The sequence below is a fragment of the Phalacrocorax carbo genome, chromosome 1, assembly GCF_963921805.1.
Source record: "Phalacrocorax carbo chromosome 1, bPhaCar2.1, whole genome shotgun sequence".
NCBI classification, from domain to species: Eukaryota; Metazoa; Chordata; class Aves; order Suliformes; family Phalacrocoracidae; genus Phalacrocorax; species Phalacrocorax carbo.
Window position 1 is genome coordinate 44490432 of NC_087513.1, and position 21479 is coordinate 44511910.

The following is a 21479-nucleotide window of genomic DNA, read 5'->3' on the forward strand; positions in this document are numbered from 1 at the left end:
CTCCCATGCTCATTCTATGAGGAGAATGGGGCATGTAGCGGTGTGTTTGTTGTAGGGCTCTTCTGCAGCAAGGGGGAAGGAGGGAGATAATAGTGCTAACAGACCTTTGTGAAACATGGTGAAAGCCTTAAATTGTTTTAAGGAAATGTATTTTTTCTTAAGTATTCCATGCATGATGCTTGTCCTTATTTGTATATTTGTTACAAAATTGTCAGTGGTTGCACTTAAAAAATATCCCAACCAGCACCTTGTCATATATTTTTAAAATCTTTCCATTTAAATGTAGTATAAGATACTACCTGAAAATAAAAAAGTAACATTTTTCTACACCACCCATACTCTGAACACATCTGTAACTGAGGTACAGAACACATTGAAAAACTACCAGAAATTTCCAAGTTGTCTTTTTTGTTTGTGTTGACATTTTATTTTTCCTGGATGTTCTTCCAATGTTTTCATGCAGTTGGTGAATATAGAGAAGACATCGCTGAATTTGCAAATAGCTGGGCTGTGCAAACCTCAGATGATGTAACTTGTATACCTACTGCCTCAGATTTTTCCAGTCCATGCTCAGCTGATGCAGAATCCACTGAGGTAAATTAATCGTGTTTTATATATTTTTTTTTTCTTAATCTTCACTGCCTAGTGATTGTACAAGAATCTACCAATTTACACCATGTTGAAAAAAGCCTTAAATGCATTGAGGCTTTGACAAAGGGAAGATTCAGATCAGGACTGTTGCTAGGGAATGTCTGAAGATCTTCAGATGTTTAGCTTAAAAGTACAAAGGCTCAGACAGGATGTGCCAAGTGGCACAGCTCTTCATTTCTGTGTTAGACTTGGGTTCAGTTTCCAGTCCTGGCATCTTACACCTCACTATTTTGGAAATTATGAAATACTGCAAAAGTAACATGCTCAGCTCCTGCATTGACACAAAACGCTTTTTTTTGTCATTTCACACTCATCCCTGGTGGTTTAGGAGCAGCGTGCAATCAAGCCAACCTAGGCAGAGAGGACAAATTTTAGGAAGAATAATAAAGGAGACATAATAATAAAGTGAGACTGTGAGATTCTCAATTTTTGATGGCGATATAAAGGACCTTAGATTAGGGAAACAAAGCTAAAAAGAAGTGTGCTTGTTAAGAAAGTATTTGCTAAAAATTGTTTACTGATTCTCTTTTATGCGCAGGACATATTCTTCAAGTGCCAAATATTGCTACAGTTTCCTTTCCTCAGCTGTCATGAAAGCATAGATCCGTATTCTTATATTTCTAGCTGTATGAATGATCTTTGCAGGTAAGACTGGGGTTCTTATGTATTTATTTTTGATGCATGAAATGAATGGTGACTGCTTCATTTGAGACCAGAACTGAGCAGCATTGAGGGAAGTTAGGTGAAACCAAGTTCAAAGCGAAAAAGATGGGGTTTCTCAGTGGGTGATTTAAGTGTGGAAACAAAGGGCACAGAACCAGCCTACCAAGGGATATTTTGGTTGTTAAAGGTTTACATGGATTCAAATATATATTAGGCAAATACATAGAAGAGAAATCCATGGAGAATCATGACAAAAGAGGAGCTGCTAATCACAAAAATCTGAAAGCTCTATCTGGATGTCCTGAATCAAAAATACATGGAGATGATACTAGAGGGAAATATCAATGATACTAGAGGAGCTGGACCATTTTTCTGACACAGTGGACTGTTTTGGTGAGCAACCACTATGATTCAGATTAGTAGAATTTTTCAAAATTGTTTTATTTATGTAAATTCAGAGTTGTCAAAAGAAATTAAACTCTCATTGGGAGTTACCCCCCTCAGATACTCGCATTATATGCAACCTGGTATTTTTCCCTTAGGTCTCCAAACTCTTCTTTAGTTCTTGTCCTTCAAGTTAACCTGGTGCTCCAGAGTATAACTGAATAGGTGACTGAGCAGTGTACTACTTCCTTTTTAGTGGGGTTTAGGATTTTTACCAGGTACTATTATGGCCTTCTTAGAGTATCATCAATTTAATCAAAAACATACGGAATGGATCACAAGACTAGGAGTAAGAATCACTCAGTATAATCCACTGCAACTCATTAATTTTTGATGAATTTATAGTTTTCTGCTTTGCCCTAAAGTCAAGATGGAGGAATTTGTATTTGTAGGCAAATCTCCAAAGTGTGCTTCCTGAAGTTTATGATCTGTACATTGATTTTCTCAGAGAAGAGATGAGTTGGCTCTGTATGGTCTCTTTGTAACTCAGGAGTTTATTGAGACTTTTTCTTAGCAAAATAAGAATAATGAAAAGTGAATTTTCAAATGTGATATTGTATGAGTGTCACAGTGTTATGGCGGATTTGATTTTTGTCAACATGCATATGTGCATTGATGTGAATTGTATGAATGTTAAAAACCTTGAAGGAAGTTTCTGTTTCTCAGAACCTCATTAATTTAGGCTTATTTTCTTTATAAAAGAGACCTCTCTTCTTGTGGCTTAGTGTCAGTTTATGAAGTTTTTTGTGGGGCCATAGTATATGCCAAGTATTCTTTCTATTAAGACGCATTTAATTGGATTAGATAAGGAGAGCTGGAGAGACTCTGATCACTCTAGCAAAGAGTATAGTGGTGTTTGATTTGGTAACAGATGTATTGAAATACAGAAATACAGGCTACAAACACAATGTAATATATTCTTAAGACCATTAATTTTGGAAGCATGATCTTGTGTGCTGAAAGACAAACTCAGCTATCTGTCACAGTCATGCTTATAATAGAAATGATGTGTTATGATTAGTTCATTTTGGCATCAAGTCCTCCACAGTGAGTGATGAGAGTTGTTGGACTTTCACAGTAACAAAAGGTTGGTGGTATCTCGCCTTATGTGACTTACATCTGAATAAAATTTTAGTTTACCTAAACACTGAATAATTTTTCATTACTTGATCCTGGCAAAAGCACACTGTACAGCTGTTTCTGTATAGACTAAGGCAGAGATAATGTCTTTGCTCAAGGTCTTGTTGTAAATCCCTGAGCCTATCTACAGTACTCAGTGGATAATGCTTCTGGTGCTGAGCACTTCAGCACAAGGTCAGGAGTCCACCAACAGGGTTCTTCTCACCTAAGTTCAAAGACTGACAGTCAATTGGAAACTTGAACTTGTTGCTTGGACTGGAATGTCTTTTATGAGTGTAGGTCAAATTTCCATGTAATGAAGGAGGGAGAGGGCCTGAGGTGCAGATCTTGAGTCTGTTCAGTTGTCCATTGTCTTCAAGACAAGGCCATGTTTTTCTTTCACTGTAAAGCAGCATTTTTTTTTTTTTTGTAAAAAATTAGTGGTTTTGTTCACTGTGGTAGTATTAAAATGAAATAACTGTTTGTGAGATCAAATGATAAAAACACAACAGTATATTCAGTGTACCGTGTTCCTTTCATAGTATTTTTGCTGTGTGCTGCTATGACTGAGTGGTGTCAGCTACGTGTGAAATATCCTGTGCAGTGTCCCATGGCAGAGATTTGTAGATGGGATCTGAGTTCCTTGATTACTCTCTCATTTTATCGTTTCAGAGTGGATGATGATGAAACATACTGCAGGGCTGTGACAGAGTACGCTAGAGCATGCTCTCACGCTGGGTCCCCGGTGCGGGACTGGAGGGATGACTTTCCTGCCTGTAGTAAGACCATGTGACCTTTGAGATACCCCACGTACTCATTTCAAATAATTCTGTCTTGAAAACATTTGTCACTCTAGGACTCAAACCTGACACTGAAGTACATCAGCCAGCTTCACTGTTGCTGGTGAACAATGAATTCAATGACTTGCTAGAGGAATGTTTTAATTCCATTATGATCTGATCTAGATCCATACAAAATTCATGTTTCCGCAGATCGCTTGAAACATCAAGTGTGCTGATCATATTCTAGGACAAAGAACAAATGTCTGTGGAGAACTGATGTTGCCCCTCTTCCCAGATGACCTTTCAGGCTCTACTGGCCCAGACTTAATACAGTTAATCCAGCTCCTTCTAGTTTTCAGCACCACCTATCAATTGCAGTTCAGTCCCATGCACAAGACTTTGAACTAGCTGAGATGTGAGCTGAGATGTGTCACAGAAACTTCTTTTGGAGTGGTGCTGTAAAGACTTAAATACTGATGAGAGACTCACCACAGTTCCTCAGTAAAAACCTCTCCAGATGATCCATTTTACCTGATTACCTACACCAGAAGCGATGCACAACTCTCTATTTGAGAGTGGTTCTCTGTTATGGAAAGAGAAATTGCACTAATGTTCAATGTACCATGTATTTTTTCTAGCTGAGAAGTGTGATGACAGCTTTGTACACCGTGACTGTATCAGTTGTTGCCCACCAACCTGCACATTTGAAAAAGATTGTCTTGGTAGCAACCTACACTGCTTAGATGGCTGTTACTGTCCAGATGGTAAGTACTGTCAATTTTATGTGAAAAAATACGTGTAAAGCTAATATCCAACAGCATAATAAAATTATCTAAATAGACTGTGCTTAAAGTTAAAGCCTGAAAATATGAATATTGTAAATTCTGCTCTAGGTGCTGTTATTCTCACTGTGACTATTCCTTTTATTGTGTTCTAAACATTTGTCTAGAATACAAAGGTGGCTAAGAATGAAATATCAATTAAAATCTGGAGCCATCACTAATGCTTGCTACAATTAGATATTGCATAGATTTAATCCACTTTATTTGAATTATTCCAAAATCTATTGAGGTTTTGTTTAAACAGAATGTGTCTTATGCTCTGTACAAGAAAATAAGCTTCCTGAGACCTGTACTCAATAACAATTATGGATTGGACTATGAACGGTCCTGTTCTAGAAGGACTAAAGATTATGTGATCTCAGAATCTTTTCATTTTTGAGTCTGTACGGTTTTATATGCTTGAGGCAGACATTTTTGATAAAGCAACTATTTAGAGTGACAGCTGCTTTAAGAGACCTTCATTGTTCATCCCTCTGAGCTCTCTGTACTCACTGAGCACCTCTTTTAGTTGGTCCTTGGTTAAGGCTGGTGAGATCACCTTCTGGCAGATTTGATTGCTTGATTCAGATGGGGGAAGAGCAGTGACCCAGAGTTCATTAACTTGTTTTTTATCTCATTTATTAACTTCCTTCCCAATAGGTCTCATTATGGAAAACGGAACTTGTATCTCAGTGTCGAATTGTCCTTGTATTTATCATGGAACTGCCTTCCCTGTAGGCTCAAAAATTGAACAAGAATGTAGCAACTGGTATGTGAAAGCCTCACGTCTGTGTTTCCTCTCCCTGCGACTGCTGCCCGTAGTTAGTTTAACATCATAGCCACGCTTACATTTTAAAAAAATAGATAGTATCTACGTTTTACAGTCTGGGCCCTGTGTATCACTAAATATGCAGGCTATTCTATGGAAAGGGTGAATTCAAGACATTAATTAGCTCAAAGCTGCTCTTTTTGCTAAAGATCAGAACACTGTATTTCTGTGTTTTGTGATTTTTCTTTTTAGCATTTGTATTGGTGGCATTTGGAACTGCACTGATCACGATTGCCCAGGTATGTGTACTGCATTATTCTTTTCTCTCCTTAGTGAACATAAGGGATAAACTTTTCAGAAGACAACAGAACCAAATATGATCCAAGGGCTTGGGATGCTAATTTAAGAAGAAAGATTAAGCAGATGGATGTTGAGAGTAGCAGTGGGCCAGCTGGGGTGAAGTTGTTAACTGCCTGATCGTAGTCATTTTATCTTTTCCCATTTGCTTCCCTAACTCAGTGTGTTACATCCACTGCTCTATTTTCTATCTCGTGTTCTTTGGGGCAGGTGGCTGTTTTCTGCTGACTGTGCAGTACTTAGACCAGGTATAAGGATCTTTTCACTTCTAGATGCAATTGTAATGGAAATAATAACAAAAACGTCATTCTAATGCTTAGTGTGCAGCGTTTTCTCCCTTGTAAAAGCAGTTCCTGTTTGGATAAAGATCCTTATCTTTAAAGATTGCATGTCTTTGTAATTAGTTACTCAGAGGAAACATGCAGTAGTCAGGTAGTGAAAGTCCCTTGACAGTTCTCTATCTTACACAAAATTATACTGCGAAACTTGTGGAAGGGGGAAGTTTTTCCAAATTAAGGAGGCCCCTCTGAACGAGGTAATAAACAAGGCTCAACAGTTACTAAGCAAGGCTTGACAGGGTGGATTTGTAGTCTAAAACTGTTGACATTGAGAACCACTCCATGTGTCTTGTGTGTGTGGCGTGCACATGGTGTGTGTGTGGGTTAATTATGACAACTCAAGTCTAGCCTAGGGACTGAATGCCTGTTAGTAGCTGGAAGGGGTTAAATGTGCTCCCACAGAACACCTCCTGCAGTATTTGCAGCCAAAAAGAATCTAGTTCCTATCCCCTGACACTGCCCCATGGTGTGAATGAAAGTGCAGTAAGTGGGGGTGCGCTAGAGACTTGCTTCAACAGTGCACTCCTGATCTGAACTGAAAAACAAATATAGATGTACCCTGAAGACAGATACCTGCAGCCTCTTCATACCTGTGGTAGCAAGCAGTGCCATAGTACCTAGAAGGAAGGAGAAAGAAACTTGTCCTCTTTCACACTTAGTCATGCCAAAAACTTATGAGGAAGAAGATTCAAGGAAACTTCAGAGTTGTAATAAAGAGAAAACTCTTGTATTTCAGAGAACTCATGGCTCAAAGGCATCTTATCTAGTTAGAACCAAAAGATGCTGCACATCGGTGTGTGCAATATGAGATGGCACCTGATGGAAATAGGTGTATATAACATTTTATTTCGAAATGCCATAATAGCTAGGTAGATTAAAGTTAGCCTGGATTATGTGCTTAGAAATAAGGAGAAAGTTTCTTATTTAGCTCTGTTCGATCGTTTACAGAATAATGATACATTCTTATGCAAGTGATCATTCTTGTTTATCCTATTTCTTTCCAGCTGAGTGCTCCATCACAGGTAGCTCTCATTTCACAACATTTGATGGACGTCATTTTACCTTTCTTGGGATTTGCCAGTATATTCTGGTAAAAGGCACTGGGAAAAACAAATTCACAATCACTTTACAGAAAGCACCTTGTGGACAGGTAAGTCACATTTTTGTTGAACATTCACAACAAACGTGTCCATCCACATTTCAGGCAATCTTGTATAGATTCTACTGTAAACTAAGGGTTTATCTTTAACCGAAAATATAGATTGAAATTATTTTACAGCTTTTTTTGTAAGTGGTTGTATTGCCACATACTGTATTGGCCTTTGTAAAATCAATTGCATTGTCAGAGGGATAAAGTCTAAAGAGTTATTCATTTATGCACATTAAACGAGTATATACATCTTTGGTTATGGTACAAACAGATGTCTTAGGCTTTAGAAAAGCTCTTACTGGCAGCACTGAACAGGTTTAATACACTACTAGTTAGGCAAGAGATTTTTTTGGTGGTAGCTTTAGATTTTTATTTGATATGTTATAGCATATTTAATTTTTTGGAACAATGCCTTTTAGAAAACTACTGAAGAGACTAGCCACCACACATATTTGTTTGAAAGTATTTTGACAGGTATCCAAGAACAGGCTTTATAAACAGAGGTGCTTATAAAAAGTACTTACCTGTGAGGCTGGATTTAATGATGTTATTAGTCACTTAGTCTCTCAGGAGAAGGGGCTCTGAGACAGTGACTCACAGCTGCCCATGTGCTTAGGGCTGGGGCGCCTCAACTCACCAGCAGGGAGTGATGCACTGATGCTGCCCTACTATGGGACTGTCTCTCAGGTCCCTTCAAAAGCTAGCCTATCAGCTGGTGCCTCTGCTTTTTTTGTAAGCACCTCCTTCTCCTGCAAAGTTGTTGAGGTTTCTGTTTCTGCATTTCAGGTAGCCTCAAGTGTGAAATTGTTGGTTAGGTAGTCCCTGAGAGACAAGGATGCTACTGGAAATAACTCTTAGCACAACTCTAGGCACCTTGAAAAGTTTGTGGGTGAAAATATAGGGGCCCTGGGAAGCATAAGATGCTTGGTTTAAGCAGGTTATGTGTCACCTTTTGTCCTGTACTTAGGTTCATCATAAATTCTGCCTGGACAGCACTCTAAAATGTTGGGTGTGAGTTAGTTCATAAGTCACCATTTTTTGATAGTCAGATATTTATAAATTATTGTGGTATAATTCTGGAGAAATTATATCCTTTTGGTCTGCAGTCAGATCATGACTACGTTTCAAGGAGAGAAGCACCTTCATGTGTGCAACAGTTCCTTTCTCCTGAATTGCTGCATTTGGGTGCTGGTTGCACCAGCTTGATATAGATGGGGTTGGACTCTTGCTCAAACACTGGTTAACCCAGCAGTGAGGGGTACCCAGGGTGGCTGGGCAAGTATGTGTTTTGAAGCCAGTATCAGTACTTGGGGACCTCTGTCCACTTACTACTAGACTGCCATAATAGATAAAATGTATTCTCCTTACTTTTATAGGCATATGCAATATTTTATTATGGTCTACATACAATTTTGGGTGCTCTAGTTAATGCTTTGAGTGATAGTTAAAAACTGATTTACCTGATGACAGCTCTGGTATTTCCTTTCTATACAACTGTTTTTTCCTGTTTGTTTGATTTTGTTTTCCATGGTAATATTAATGTCTTTGCCTGTTTCTGATGGTGAAACTTGTTTCTACCTAGAACTTTGACCATGCCTGCATTGAGTCTATAACACTAGTTCTTGAAGATGATGTGAGCAAACAAGTAACTCTCACAAGATATGGTCAAGTCCAAACTGGCCCTAACCAACTTTTTAACCTTAATGGTAAGAAGTGCATGGAGTAGAATTTTACCAGGGTTCGCATTCTTTCTTTTATATGCTCCAAAGCTTTTAAATAATATCTGTCTATGAAAAAAAGAATTTCTTCAAACATAACTTATGAAATATACAATCACTTACTTACAACCTTAGTAATGGTTCTAGAAATGTACTTTTTCAGTCTGTGAAATAGAGTTCTTCATTATGCCCTCATTTCTTTGCAGAATATATAGAAATTCCACTCATTTTGTTTGTGTTTAGGGGGGAGAAGGTAAGAAAAAGAAGGGAGGTGAAGAGAGGTTAGATATCATCTTGATGGTGATGTTAAGGTCTAGCTCCCTTAAAGATTTTTGGAATAAATGGCATGTAATAGAATCCATGTGCTCTGTGGTATCTACATTCAGCGCTGACTTATGTTGTGATTTCAGGCAGGTTACTTCACCGTTTTGGACAGGATAGTAAAATAAATCAGCCTTAAAAGGATGTTATAAAAGGAATTACTGAATGTGGAAATGATACTGCTAAATTTTATATCTTACAGTGATCAGTAGTAAACTCTTACTGGATTTTTCGTCTCTTTCTGAAAGAGTAAAGCGGGAGTTTCCCTTTCCTTCTCCAGCCTCTGGCAAAACAGAATTTAGGGATTTCTGTGCTGGTGGTTACAGCTATGTCTTTTCTTCACTTTGTTTCACTTCAATTTGTCCAGTCACGGTTCTGCTTTTCGCATTCACAGATTCCTCTGGCAATAAGTTTCATAGCTCAGTTACACTTTCAGTATGTTGACAGTTCTGCTTCATAATTCCATTGATAATTCCATTTTATGTCTTTTGAATTAGTCCCTATTAATTTTCTTGTATCTTTCTACAGTCTCTGACAAATATGACAAATATTTTGGTGTCACATTCTTGATAATTGGGTGTATCTAGTAAGTCTTATCAGCTAAGAACATCTTTAAGCTCACATAAGCATTTTATCTGCCTCTTCTCAGTTTATGCACCTAAGCGCGTGTGTGTGCGCATGTGTGGCGGCTGCTTGTGAAGGTAGATCTGCTTTAAGCCTGCAGCTGCAAGTAGCCCAACAATGTGTAGCAAATGATGCTGTGACTGTGAAATTTCCATTTCCTTGCATAATGGATTTGCTGGGAAGGAAAGCTGGGAATTTGATAGGGCCCTAGTTCACACACAGTCTAATGAAGGAGCTATACTGATGTCATATCAATAGCAGTGAGAGAGAAACTTCTGTCTAAAGATTGCAATACACTTTACAGACATCTGTTAATTAATCTTATAACATCCCTGGAGACTAAGAAACAAGTGGTTTCTTGTCTTGTCTTCTCATTGCCAGAGGCATGCTGTTGCATTGCTTTCTTCTTAAAAAAAACCAAAATTCGAGAGTGGTTTCTGGATAACACACAAGTACAGAAAGGTGAGAGATTTTTTAATGTCGACAGTAGTTGCAATTCCTGATTTGTGTTGCTAATGAAAAAGATATGTAGTCTCATAAGATCAGATGGAGAATGGGTGAGGTTATTTGGCTGCAGGTGAGGTTGTGAATAGTTTCTCATTTTATTTCTGAGTTTTCAAAATCTATTTTGTTTAAAGAGTAAACTGATGCAACCTGGAAGTTGTATTTCAGTGACCTTGTTTTTCTTTTTCTTTTGCTATGTGCAGGGGCTATTGAAATTCAGAATATATCTTCTTTATTTGTTCAACTGAAAACTAGTTTTGGTTTGAAGATACTGTTTGCTAAAGATGGAGAAAGGATCTATGTTCATATTGATGTCAGCTGGAAGACAAGAACATTAGGACTATGTGGAACGTACAATGGGAATTTAAGAGATGATTTTCTGTAAGTTGCATGTTGTACATTTAGAGTGTGTTTCATAACAAGTGAAAATTTTTCTTGAATGTAATAATCTGATTATTTCATGTCATTAACATGCTGATACTTTATTAAAATAACCAACATAAAATCTCTTAATTAAAAAGTAACTTTTAAAAATATGAAACTCGTCAATTTAGCCAAATAATTCTAGAAAATGACTATATTTTTTATAGAAGTTATTGGATGATGATATTGCTTGAATGCACTTTTTTTTCCTCCCTGCTGCTCCCTTATCATCAGAGCAAATATGCAAGCACTGCTAAAAAGATTGGGTGATAATACTAGTATCCCCCTCACCTGATTAACCCTTACTACTGCTTGATTTCCCCCCCATCACATTTTAATGGAAAAAAATGTAATTCTGAACCACAGGAATAGTTTAATTAGAAGGGCACACATTCCTTATTCCTTTACTTCATTTTCTCCAAGGTTCCTCAAGCTATAATATCACAAAACTTTTCTAGCAATAAGTGCTTTTGAAATACTTGGTGAAAACCAGCATCAAATTGCAAACAGCCCCCCTCTAGAACACTGAAATTATCTAACAGGTCAAATTTTTGACGTTTTGCTGAATGTATGTACTCAAATAAAGGCCAAAATCTTCTCTCTTTTCAACTGATTCCTCCAACTGATTTCAGAGTACTTGAATCAAGCGTAAGTGAGGGCAGGCTTCGAGTGTAAGAATATTTTTGCATGAGTAAAATATTGAGGAAAAAGCTTCACATGCCCTCTTTTATACCTCACAGATGGAAATTATTTTGACACGTTGAATGTTCAATGTGGCTATGCATCTAAGGCTTTTTGATGTACTTGTGTCCTCACCTGCATAGTCTATAAGGTCAGCAGGACGCATGCAGTGTTGACTTCTTCCTTTTCAGTTCTCCAGCAGGGATGATAGAAGGGACCCCACAACTTCATGCCAATGCATGGAAGGTTTCCTCAGCTTGTTCTGTGCCTGTCAATATTCCTGTGGTTGATCCCTGCAACATTAATCAGCAAAATGGTAAGTTTTCACATGGGAGTCTAGAATTAGCTGTGTCTTATTATTACAGGACACTTTTTGTTTCCTCTGTGAATGAGTTGCACATTTCAACTTCAGTTTTAGATGTGCACTCTTTCTTTCCTCTTTCTTTTTTGGCAAAGACCATTCTTTCCATACATTTAGCATGTAAAATGAAGGAAATCCTTTGTAAATACAAGCTAGTTGATCATTTAATGCTGGGTGTACTGGCCATGAGTCCTAAATTCTGCTGTCAAATATATATGCAGAGTGCTCAGCAGAACACCATCTGTAGTCCTATAAATTATGCCAGTGAAGAGGAATGATGTGATGCACATTTGTGGATTGACAAAGAAAGTACAGGAGACAGTGTCTTGCCAAGACAGCGTTCAGATCAAAAGTCCTGCCTCTGGCTTCTCCATGCTTGTTGCATTAAAAGTTTCCTTATCCTCCATCTATGCTCTCTGACATAAAATGATGCAGACAATCTGGGATCCACAGATTTGTTCAAGGTCTGGAGTAGTTTTAGTTTTGGCTGGTTGAAGTGCCTATGTTTTGTGCTGAACTTTCACTGTCTCCTGCTTTCCATGTTGCTGTTCTTTTCAATTAATGAAGACAATGGGCAGACAGTAGCTGCCAATTCTGACAGAATTTAGTCTAATATTTCTAATGTTTCAGACTTAAGGCCTCACTAAGGATGTGGGATTTGGCCATATTTAGAGCCTGTGGGAGCAAGCTGGGAATAATCATAAACCTTTAAGAATCTGGGGCATTCTAAGACTGTTTATGCCTTCAGCATTAGCTGTCTTCTAAAGCCGTACATCTCAGCCAAGTTAGCTCTCTCCAAGATACTTCATGCCTCACCTTCAGTTCTGTGCTTCCTCAGTGAAGGTGGAGTTTGACAGAAATGTAAGCTGCTTAGAGCAGCAGGGTGGACTACATGACCTTCTGAGGTCCCTTCCAGCCTGGATTTTCCTGTGATCCTGTAATCATCACTGGAAAAAACAGTCCCTAAGTAAGTGGTCCTGCCCCACACTACCACCTGTTCTGAGCCAACACAAGCATTTTTCCAGTTCTGTGATGACCTTAACCTTATGAAACTGAAAAATTAATGACTGTTTGTTTACTTATTTTGTCAGGTTACTTTTCAACCAAGCCAAGTTCATTCCTTGAATCTCCTTTACTCAGAGACTCTAGAAATCCTTTTGTCAGTGTATGCATGTGGGAATGAACAGGGAGGATGAAGGGTAGGGACACTCTTTTAGCAGCAGAATTGGCTTAAATATGATCCACACTATGGTGTTCCTGAGATATTCCACCACTTGTATGCTTCAGTGGCAGGAGGGGGGTCTGTTGGCACTAGAAGGTATATGGCCAGTTTGGGACTTTCATGCCCTCGAGCTCCAGTTTGTAATGCTTCCTGAGTTGAGATGCCAAGTATATGGTTGTTGTTGATTTCAAAGCCAAACGAAACATCAAGTAGGAAAAACCATATTCCAAGCTTTGGAAGACTCTTTTAGCTAACTCTTTTGAAATATATTATTCTACTGTTTAAGTTTCCCACCCTACTAGAGGAAGGCATAACTGGTTTTATATAGTTATTTTTATCCTAAGTGGAGTTTATTGTTGAGGGAGCTGCTTACGATATCAGTTCTAAACTATAGAACTTTGCAGAAAGACATTGTATATAAGTTTTTGTTGCACAACTGGCTATGTTTGGTTTTAATACTTTGTGCCATTCATTTGACTAACTATTATTAAAATGGATCTGGGTAAAACAATGTCACCTTCTCTTAGCTGGGTATGCATCTCACTGTGATATCATCAATCAAGAAGTTTTTGCTCCCTGCCATGCCTACATCAGTCCAGGATTATACTACCAGCTATGCCGCTTTGACGCATGCAAATGCGGAAGCAGCTGTTTATGTAATGCTTTGGCACACTATGCTTACGTCTGTGGCAAGCACGGGATCACCGTTGACTTCAGATCTCATATTTCTTACTGTGGTGAGTAATGTTTGCAGAACGGAGTATCTTTTAGAAATGTGTACAATTCTATAAATATCATTCACTCCACAAAATGCAGGGATTGACCTTTTTTGCTGGAAACTAGAATTGTGCCATGGGCTAATGACATACTCGGGGGAGAATGCTAATAGCCTTTACATTAAGCATCTGAGTCAGGGACCCTGAGCTGCCTCAGAGGGGGTGTCTGTCCCTTTCCATTGGCTACAGACAGAATTTAAATTTCTGACTTTGAACCCCTAAGTCATACAGAAGCCCCTATTAGGCTAAAGCAGTCAGGGAGCAGCAAGGAGCAGAGCTGTTCCCTAAGGGAAGGCAAGCCAGGGTGTCAGGAGCTCCCCAGTGCAGGCAGGACAGGGTGGGCAGTGATTTGCCAAGTAGGATATAGCAATGGAGTAAAACAAGGCATTTCTAAACCATAGAGTAATGCCTCAACCTTAACTGGCCCGTTCTTCCTGTCTTGAAAGCCTGAGTTACTAGATAGACACACCCACCACATGCACACACACTTAACATATATAAACACCTACTGCTTACAAAATAGACAATTCCAGCCAAGGAATTGTCTAACTTAAACCCACCTGGATCTAAACATTTCTAACTTAAGAAATCAGTAAAATAGCATATTTTTCTCATGCAATTTAACTCGCCCAGCGCAGCAAGAGACTATTTTGCTTTGCTGTTTTGCACTCCCATGATATACTGCTTTATGTTTTTCACATTTTAAGAGTATGTTGTTCTCCCTTCTCTCTCCCTCTCCTCCAGCTGTGATGTGTCACAGTGGTATGCTTTATCATCAGTGTTCTTCTTTTTGTAAACACTCCTGTGCTTCACTTTCTATGGCAAAAATCTGTGGCAATGACTGTGCAGAAGGATGTAATTGTCCTGATGGGAAATATTTTGAAGAGTCGGTCAACTTTTGTGTATCAATGTAAGTCATAAGAAAATAGAATATGTGAGTAGGAACATTTTCCTGTTTTCAGCAAGATTTAAAGTAGTTTTTCTGCTGTTTCCCTCAAGATGTAGACTGCCTAAACAGGATAGCAAGCAATATGCAAAGAATTTGTATTCTTTTGTACTAATCAATAGTGGGGCCTCATCTGCTACTGTGTGTACAGCCACTTCAGAGAAGATATGTCACACTGCTTTAGAGAAGGGTGATGCAACTTTTTTAATCCCTGGGGAATAATTTTCACATGATAACCTTGTTTTTAACACTTAAGAAAAAATGAGAAGGAATCTAAGCAGTAGCAATCCACAGAGTCAGGGATAGTATGGAGAGAAAGACTAGGAGTGGGGTTTTTTCTGTCTTACAATGCAACTCCCTTCAGTTAAATGGAAGGAAATGGTCAATGAAAGGAAATAGTTTTTGTACATTGTGTACCAAAATTTTACAGCTTACCACCATGGGGAGTTACTGAGTTCAGGTACTGAATTAAATAATGGAATGAGTATTTATATAAATTTCTGGATTATACAGAGTTATTGCTGTTCATTGCAACATATATTTTGGAATGATCACTAAAGTTCATACTGTAGGGATAAAAGCTGTTTCAAACTATTAGTGTCGGGTAACTTGGTATTCCCATATTTTTGCATGGTTTCTAGGGAATTCTGTTGCCACTTCTATCCCATCTGGTTCTTATCACAAAGTTAATGGATCTTGCTATGATAATTCCTCTGTCCCGTGATTCTGACAGTACTTTGAATGGGAACTACATGTTGCCATACTACTCCCATGACCGGGAAGAAAAGCTTCTTTCTATAAGACTAATGCACAGAAACAGCAAATAGATAATACAGAGTTTGAGGAAAATCCTGGCTTTGTTGAAGATTGTAGGAGTTTTGCCACTGACTTCAATACTGTCAGAGTGTCATCCTTTAGTTTTTGCCTTCAGAAGTATACTGTAAATATAAAGGTTGTGTTAATGAATGATAAGGCCTGCTTATCATAAAAGCTTGATAAATGGATTGCCCTTAAATCCCATTTCATCTTGCTTTTGTATCTATATGCATAAATATTCTTTTAACAGATCTGCCTGTCGTTGTCATTACAAGGGCAAAGCCCTCCAGCCTGGAGAAATCCTCCCTACGCCAACAGGCTCCTGGTAGGTTTGAACGCCAAGGGTTTTATCTTTTATGTATCATAGTTTGGATGCTACCCAAGAGCCCTGCTAATTTTTTCATATAAAATGAAGGTCTATTGTATCAAGATTTAAATTTTTGTTACATGCTTAGCAAAAGGGAGCCTAAAATAAATTGGATTACATACCTGCTTATTTTAACAACAGGATACCTGGAAAATTCTGTAAGCCAGGGACTGAGTATCTCAGAACACACACATAGAGGTTAGAGTTCTGTTCTTAGACCTGGGGGCATTATGATAGCAATATGAGGCTGGTTTCAAAAGAATAAACAATGTGATTCTATTTTGGGAAGTCTTTCAAACAAAGGCTTGCAGGGAGCTATATTTGTGTCATTTTGTATTATTAATTCATGATGGAATCCTGACCTCACTGAAACCTCCCAGGTTTCCTGGTGAAACTTATTCGTTTTACAAGAAATGCTCTCAATCTGCTGATTTAAAATCATGTCTGTGACTTGAGTGTCAGGATTGATTCTTGCTGAGGTCATATATTATAGCTGTTAGAACTGAAGCTTGGTATTCATTTGGTTCAAGAGATGGGAATAGGGGCTTCATTTTTCTGCCATTGCTATGCCTCTGCAATGCTTTGGGTTTTTTTCACAATTTTTTTTAAGGAAAAGAAAAAAAGGAGTACTAGGTATATTGTTAAATGTGTTTTTCTGCAGTTCTGTATTTTATCATAAAAAGAACCAGGCTGTGTATCCTAACGTCTGTGCAACAGGAAATCTGCATACTGTATCTCTCCATATTCACCAAGGCAGATAAGGTTTTGTGTTACAATGCCAGCATCCTGAATGACCTGGCCATATGTTCCCACAGAGGCTGACATACCCAGCTTCTTTTTTATTTCAGTGAAAGTTAGGCAATTAAATAGTACGTAAACACCTTTGTGAGTTTAGGCCCTCATTACGGATCAGTGGTTAGAAAACACCAACAAAATATTGGTCGGAATTCATGCTTTCAGGTTGTAATGCTCCTTCTCCTCCTGTTCTCTGTTGCTTAAATTGGGTTAAGCTGTATCATCTTTTTTTAACATGGTGGCTACAAAACATCTTCCCCTTGAATAAAGATGGGTTTGCTTCTCTTTTCCAGTCAGTGTTTGAATGGGACAGTGAAATGTATTGAAGTCACTACAGAAAATACAGGTAATTTAGTGTCTTGTCTCATATTACAGTTGCACAGAGAAAGTTTTTGACATTGAACTGTCATTTGGTTTTCTCCTCATACGTATTTTCATTATGAGATACTTAATGTTATGACATATTTAAAATAAGTGGTTAGGAGCACAAGTTGTCTTGATTTTTTTTCTTTTTCCTTATTCTGTAGCACAAATTGAACTACTATGTCACTTGGGAAATGAAAAAAATAAATAATTACATGTGAGGGGTAGGTCAATGTCCTCATGGGAATACCTAAAATTAGCCTCTCTATCCATGTTTAGGAAGCCTTAAGATCTTGATTTCTAGAAAGTAAATTTTTACTGAATTTCTAATGGATTTAGAAGGGAGTTCAGTACACTGAAAATTATGCTACTTCTAAAGATTCTGTCTACCTAAGCCATAATTATTCCATCTTTAAGAATGGGCTGTGTATCAGATCCAGGGTGCATAGAACCAGACGTTTAATATCAAGTTTTGCTCCTTTTTTTTACATTAAAACTTATATTAATTTTATATCTCTGTAATACGAATGAAGTTATAGACTTCTATTCAGATTGTGTTCTTATGTGTACCGTAATGTAGGGTATCTGTACGTTAAAACAAATAGATTGTGAACAAAAACAAATGGAAAACCATCAGTGTAAAAGAGCAGTTGATCTCATTTAACCTGCATTTTGCATTTGAAGTTCACATATGCCCTGAAGGAAAAATCTACTATGACTGCAGATCTCCTGTGCCTGGATTACCAGCAGCGGGTGTGAATTGCGGGATCTCTTGTGCGAACGTTGCCATGAACTTCTCCTGTGTCCCCTCACCAGCCTGTGCAAGTGGCTGCATTTGCCCCCCTGGGTAAGCTTTGGTAGAAGAAACTGAAGCACATATTTTCACAGTTTAACTCTGCACATTTTTTTTTTTGCTTTTTAAATTCCAGTGGTAGCACACCTCTAATTTTGAAGTTATCGTTCTATAAATTTTTGCTGCAATCTGACCTCAGGTGGAGTGCTCCCTGTTTTTTCTCAACATTTAATTTTATTTCACTGTATATATGTAGCTAATGGGCCCCTGAGTGTATATCAGTTGTGCACAGATCAGAGTGTAATGAGACTGCCAGAATTCCCCTTCCAGCAACTTGTGATGTTCATAGATTTCAAGCATAACTATTTAAGATTTCACTAGTTGTTCTTGCCTGGTATTCTGTAGTCCTCTAAAACCTCTGCCTCAGCTGAGGAGTTAGCTTTCAAGACCATTAGTGTTATAGGAATAAATAATTATTTTTAACACAAAAATGCATGAATCTGTACAAGGCATCATATAAAAACTAGTAAATTTTTACTGAAACATCACCATATTTGCATGAAAACAAACTAGCAGCATTGTCATGAAAGTTCATTTGAAAATTTGAAATAATTAAAATATAAGTTAAAAAACAGTGCTAAATATCTGCTCTCACAGTCAAGTAGTATTATACCATTTCAAATTGAATATGTCACTTGATTATTTTCTGAATGATAAACTATAAAAGGGGTACAGACAACTCAAATCCCAAGTTTCTGTCAAATAATGGAGTAAAACACATGAATTATTTTGTTAAGTAAGAGAATAAACACTTCTTTTACTATTCAATAGAAAAGTAAATGTGTAACATTTAGTGCAGTTAGTACCATCATCAGTGTTAAATCGTATTTCTGGAGCCATTATGCCTTTCAGGCTCATGGTTCCAAGAAGTGAGTATGGCTTTTAGCTAAGAAGGGACCAGCAGGGCCAGCTTAAAAATTGGGTTCAGAAGTTATCTTTTTTTATACAAGAAAATGTTCAGCATATACCTCATGATATTAAATCTACATGGACAATTCATTAAAGCCTTGTTATGAGAAGTTTTACTGTTATGTCATTTTTTAATTCTCTTAAGATCCTGTTTTTATCTTTGTTTCTTCTTTCCCCACCTTATTTCTATCACTACCCATTGCTTGACCCAATAACCTAACCTTTTGGGGTGGAATCTTGAATCCTCCTGGAGACTGGCACCTTATTCCAGCATCCTGGGTATTTATGGTGCTCACAAAGTAAAGCAGTTTGTGCATGATATTGAAACCCTTTCCTTTGGAAACCCATGACAGGATGAACTCTAGTATGCAAAAATTGGTCCTCTTAAAGTAAAAATGTTTTACAGTTTCTATTTTTAAAATTCTTGCATGACAGCTTGTGGTACTTTTAGACAGTAGTTAAAGAGATGACAAAGAATAAAACACTGGAAGTCTCTGGTATGCTATAAAAATGGAACAGAATAGCTCAAAATTTCATGAGGAAATGAGCTGAGAATGACAGGAAATTCATCTCCCAAAGATACGCTGAAAGCCACCCTAACACTGAGCTGCAAATATGAGAGTTAAATTACAGAAGTACAGAAGAGTAGTATGGAAAGGGACCTCATGGGGCTAAGTTATTCTCCTGCCCTTCAGTAGCATCAGCAATACCTATGTTATTTTTGGCAGATATTTAACTTCCATTGACAGACACTCTACATGACTTCCCAAGCCATCTGTACTAGTTCTTTCCTGTCTTTAATAATTTTTTCTGAACACTTGACTCTTACTTGAAACCAATTAATCTTTAATGAACCAGTAATTATGAGGAGAAGAAAACTCTGATCTGTGTATTCCTTTTAACTTCAAGTGAAGCAATCTCAAGATCGTACTTTGAAAACACAACTCTCAACCGTGTGTTGCAATGACAACTACAGGAATTGCTCCCCTAAAGAGCAGCATTGGGAGTGTCAGTGAATTTTTTTTTTTAAAGTTAATGTTGCTAAGCAGATGGAAATGAGGAGATAGCAAAAAGAGGTTAACCACATCCACATCTCTGGGTCACTTATTCATGATCTAAGTAGGTGTGTTGCTTTTTGCACTAAATGCTTCTGTTTTGTCTTAAACTTTTTACTTGTTTCCACTTCCCTGGGGTAGGCAGGTAACCTCCACTGCTGCTCTTCATAAACTGTCTTTCTTTTATCCTCCTAACTCTGCAGCAGCTGCCGTAGCCCCGCTCACTATCCTGTGCTCAGGACAGGATGGTTGCTGTTCTGTGCAGAGGAGCAGGCACTTCAGTCCAGCTGCTTCCCTGGGACAGGAGAACAAGGGAGCAGCAGAGAGGAAAGGGCAGCCCGGCTGCAGTCTCAGCAGTGTGCATAACACACAGACACTCTGCAGTTTGCAGGGGGGAGTACCTACACTACCTGTGCTCTTGCATAGGAGCTGCTGCCTCATACCAACATACCCGTTTTGAAGTAAAAGGAGAGCTGCAGCTGTGAGCTTTGAGCGGTCTCCAGCTTGTGCACAGTGGGGGTCATTTGATTTGGACAGCTTTTGCTGCTGAAACAATTGTCCTTGGCTGGATAGAAGACCAGTTACCATTAGCGGGGTTTAGATTATACACTACAGTTTCAGTTACATTGATCTACTTGTGAATTTACACTTTCATCTTAATAATTCTTTTTTTTTGAAGGATGGCTGAGCATAAAGGGAAATGTTATATTCCTGACAGTTGTCCATGCACCTGGAAAGACAGGGAATTTCTGTCAGGAGAAGTGATAACTACGCCATGTTACACCTGGTGAGTGACACGCATTTTGCATGCTTCCACATCATCTGGGTCGAGCCACAAAAGGAGATCAATACAGAAAACGTGCTGAGTACATTGAAAATCAAAAATGTATATGCTTGCTTATAGATATTTGCAGGATATATCTTTTATCAGGCTCACTACTAGACTTGGAAGAGTAGTCAGACTTTTGGGTGAGTGCTTCTTCAGGTCTGAAAAGGAAGCAGAAGATATCCAAGTTAAAAAACAGTCAAGAACAAATGTTTGATTCCACACATATCAGTTAATCTTGGAAAGAAAAGACATTAGGCATTTTGGAGAACGGAATATCATTAAAGACAACCAAGGAGAAAACAAGACAAATTAAATGTATGACAGTGGTAAATAGTCTGCGCCTTTGGGAACTGGACTGTTTGCAGTGTGAGTTATCAATCAGCATGAGCGACTATATAGGAAGAAGATAGGCAATAAAAAAAAATAAAAAAAGAAAATAAAAAAGCATTAGAATTGGAGGAATTGGAAGGTTAGCTGGCACCCAGCATCTTTTTTTAAGGAGCCTTACTTGGCTCATATTGACACAAACCAGTTTTTCATCCATTATAATTTGCTAGCCAAAATATTTATCTTCAGTTATCTTTAATAATAATAATAAAAAAGTTTGGCACGGCAGCTTTTAATCAGTTAAAAACTTCTTTGGCAAATCAGATGAGCATATACACTTACACAAGCAAAACTAGAGGATGTCAGTATTACCTTCATACAAATTAATGTAAATCACTGAATGTAGCTGACATTTATTTCTTAAACTCATTCCAGTCTTGTCTGATACCCTGAATTCTTACAGGTAGCAACTGGAGGTGTTTTTCATTGAATATG

At 38.0% G+C, this 21479-nt stretch overlaps 1 protein-coding gene across 1 annotated transcript in view; it reads left to right on the top strand.

Moving 5' to 3' along the window:
- OTOGL (otogelin like) overlaps nt 1-21479 on the top strand; it is a 97857-nt gene that overhangs the window by 14123 nt on the left and 62255 nt on the right. Inside the window, 16 exon segments of the mRNA XM_064444181.1 lie at nt 464-594; nt 1190-1296; nt 3550-3656; nt 4298-4423; nt 5141-5249; nt 5502-5548; nt 6949-7094; nt 8677-8800; nt 10465-10642; nt 11557-11681; nt 13476-13685; nt 14469-14634; nt 15737-15811; nt 16942-16994; nt 17696-17858; nt 20508-20615. Coding sequence (XP_064300251.1) covers nt 464-594; nt 1190-1296; nt 3550-3656; nt 4298-4423; nt 5141-5249; nt 5502-5548; nt 6949-7094; nt 8677-8800; nt 10465-10642; nt 11557-11681; nt 13476-13685; nt 14469-14634; nt 15737-15811; nt 16942-16994; nt 17696-17858; nt 20508-20615 — 1975 coding nt within the window.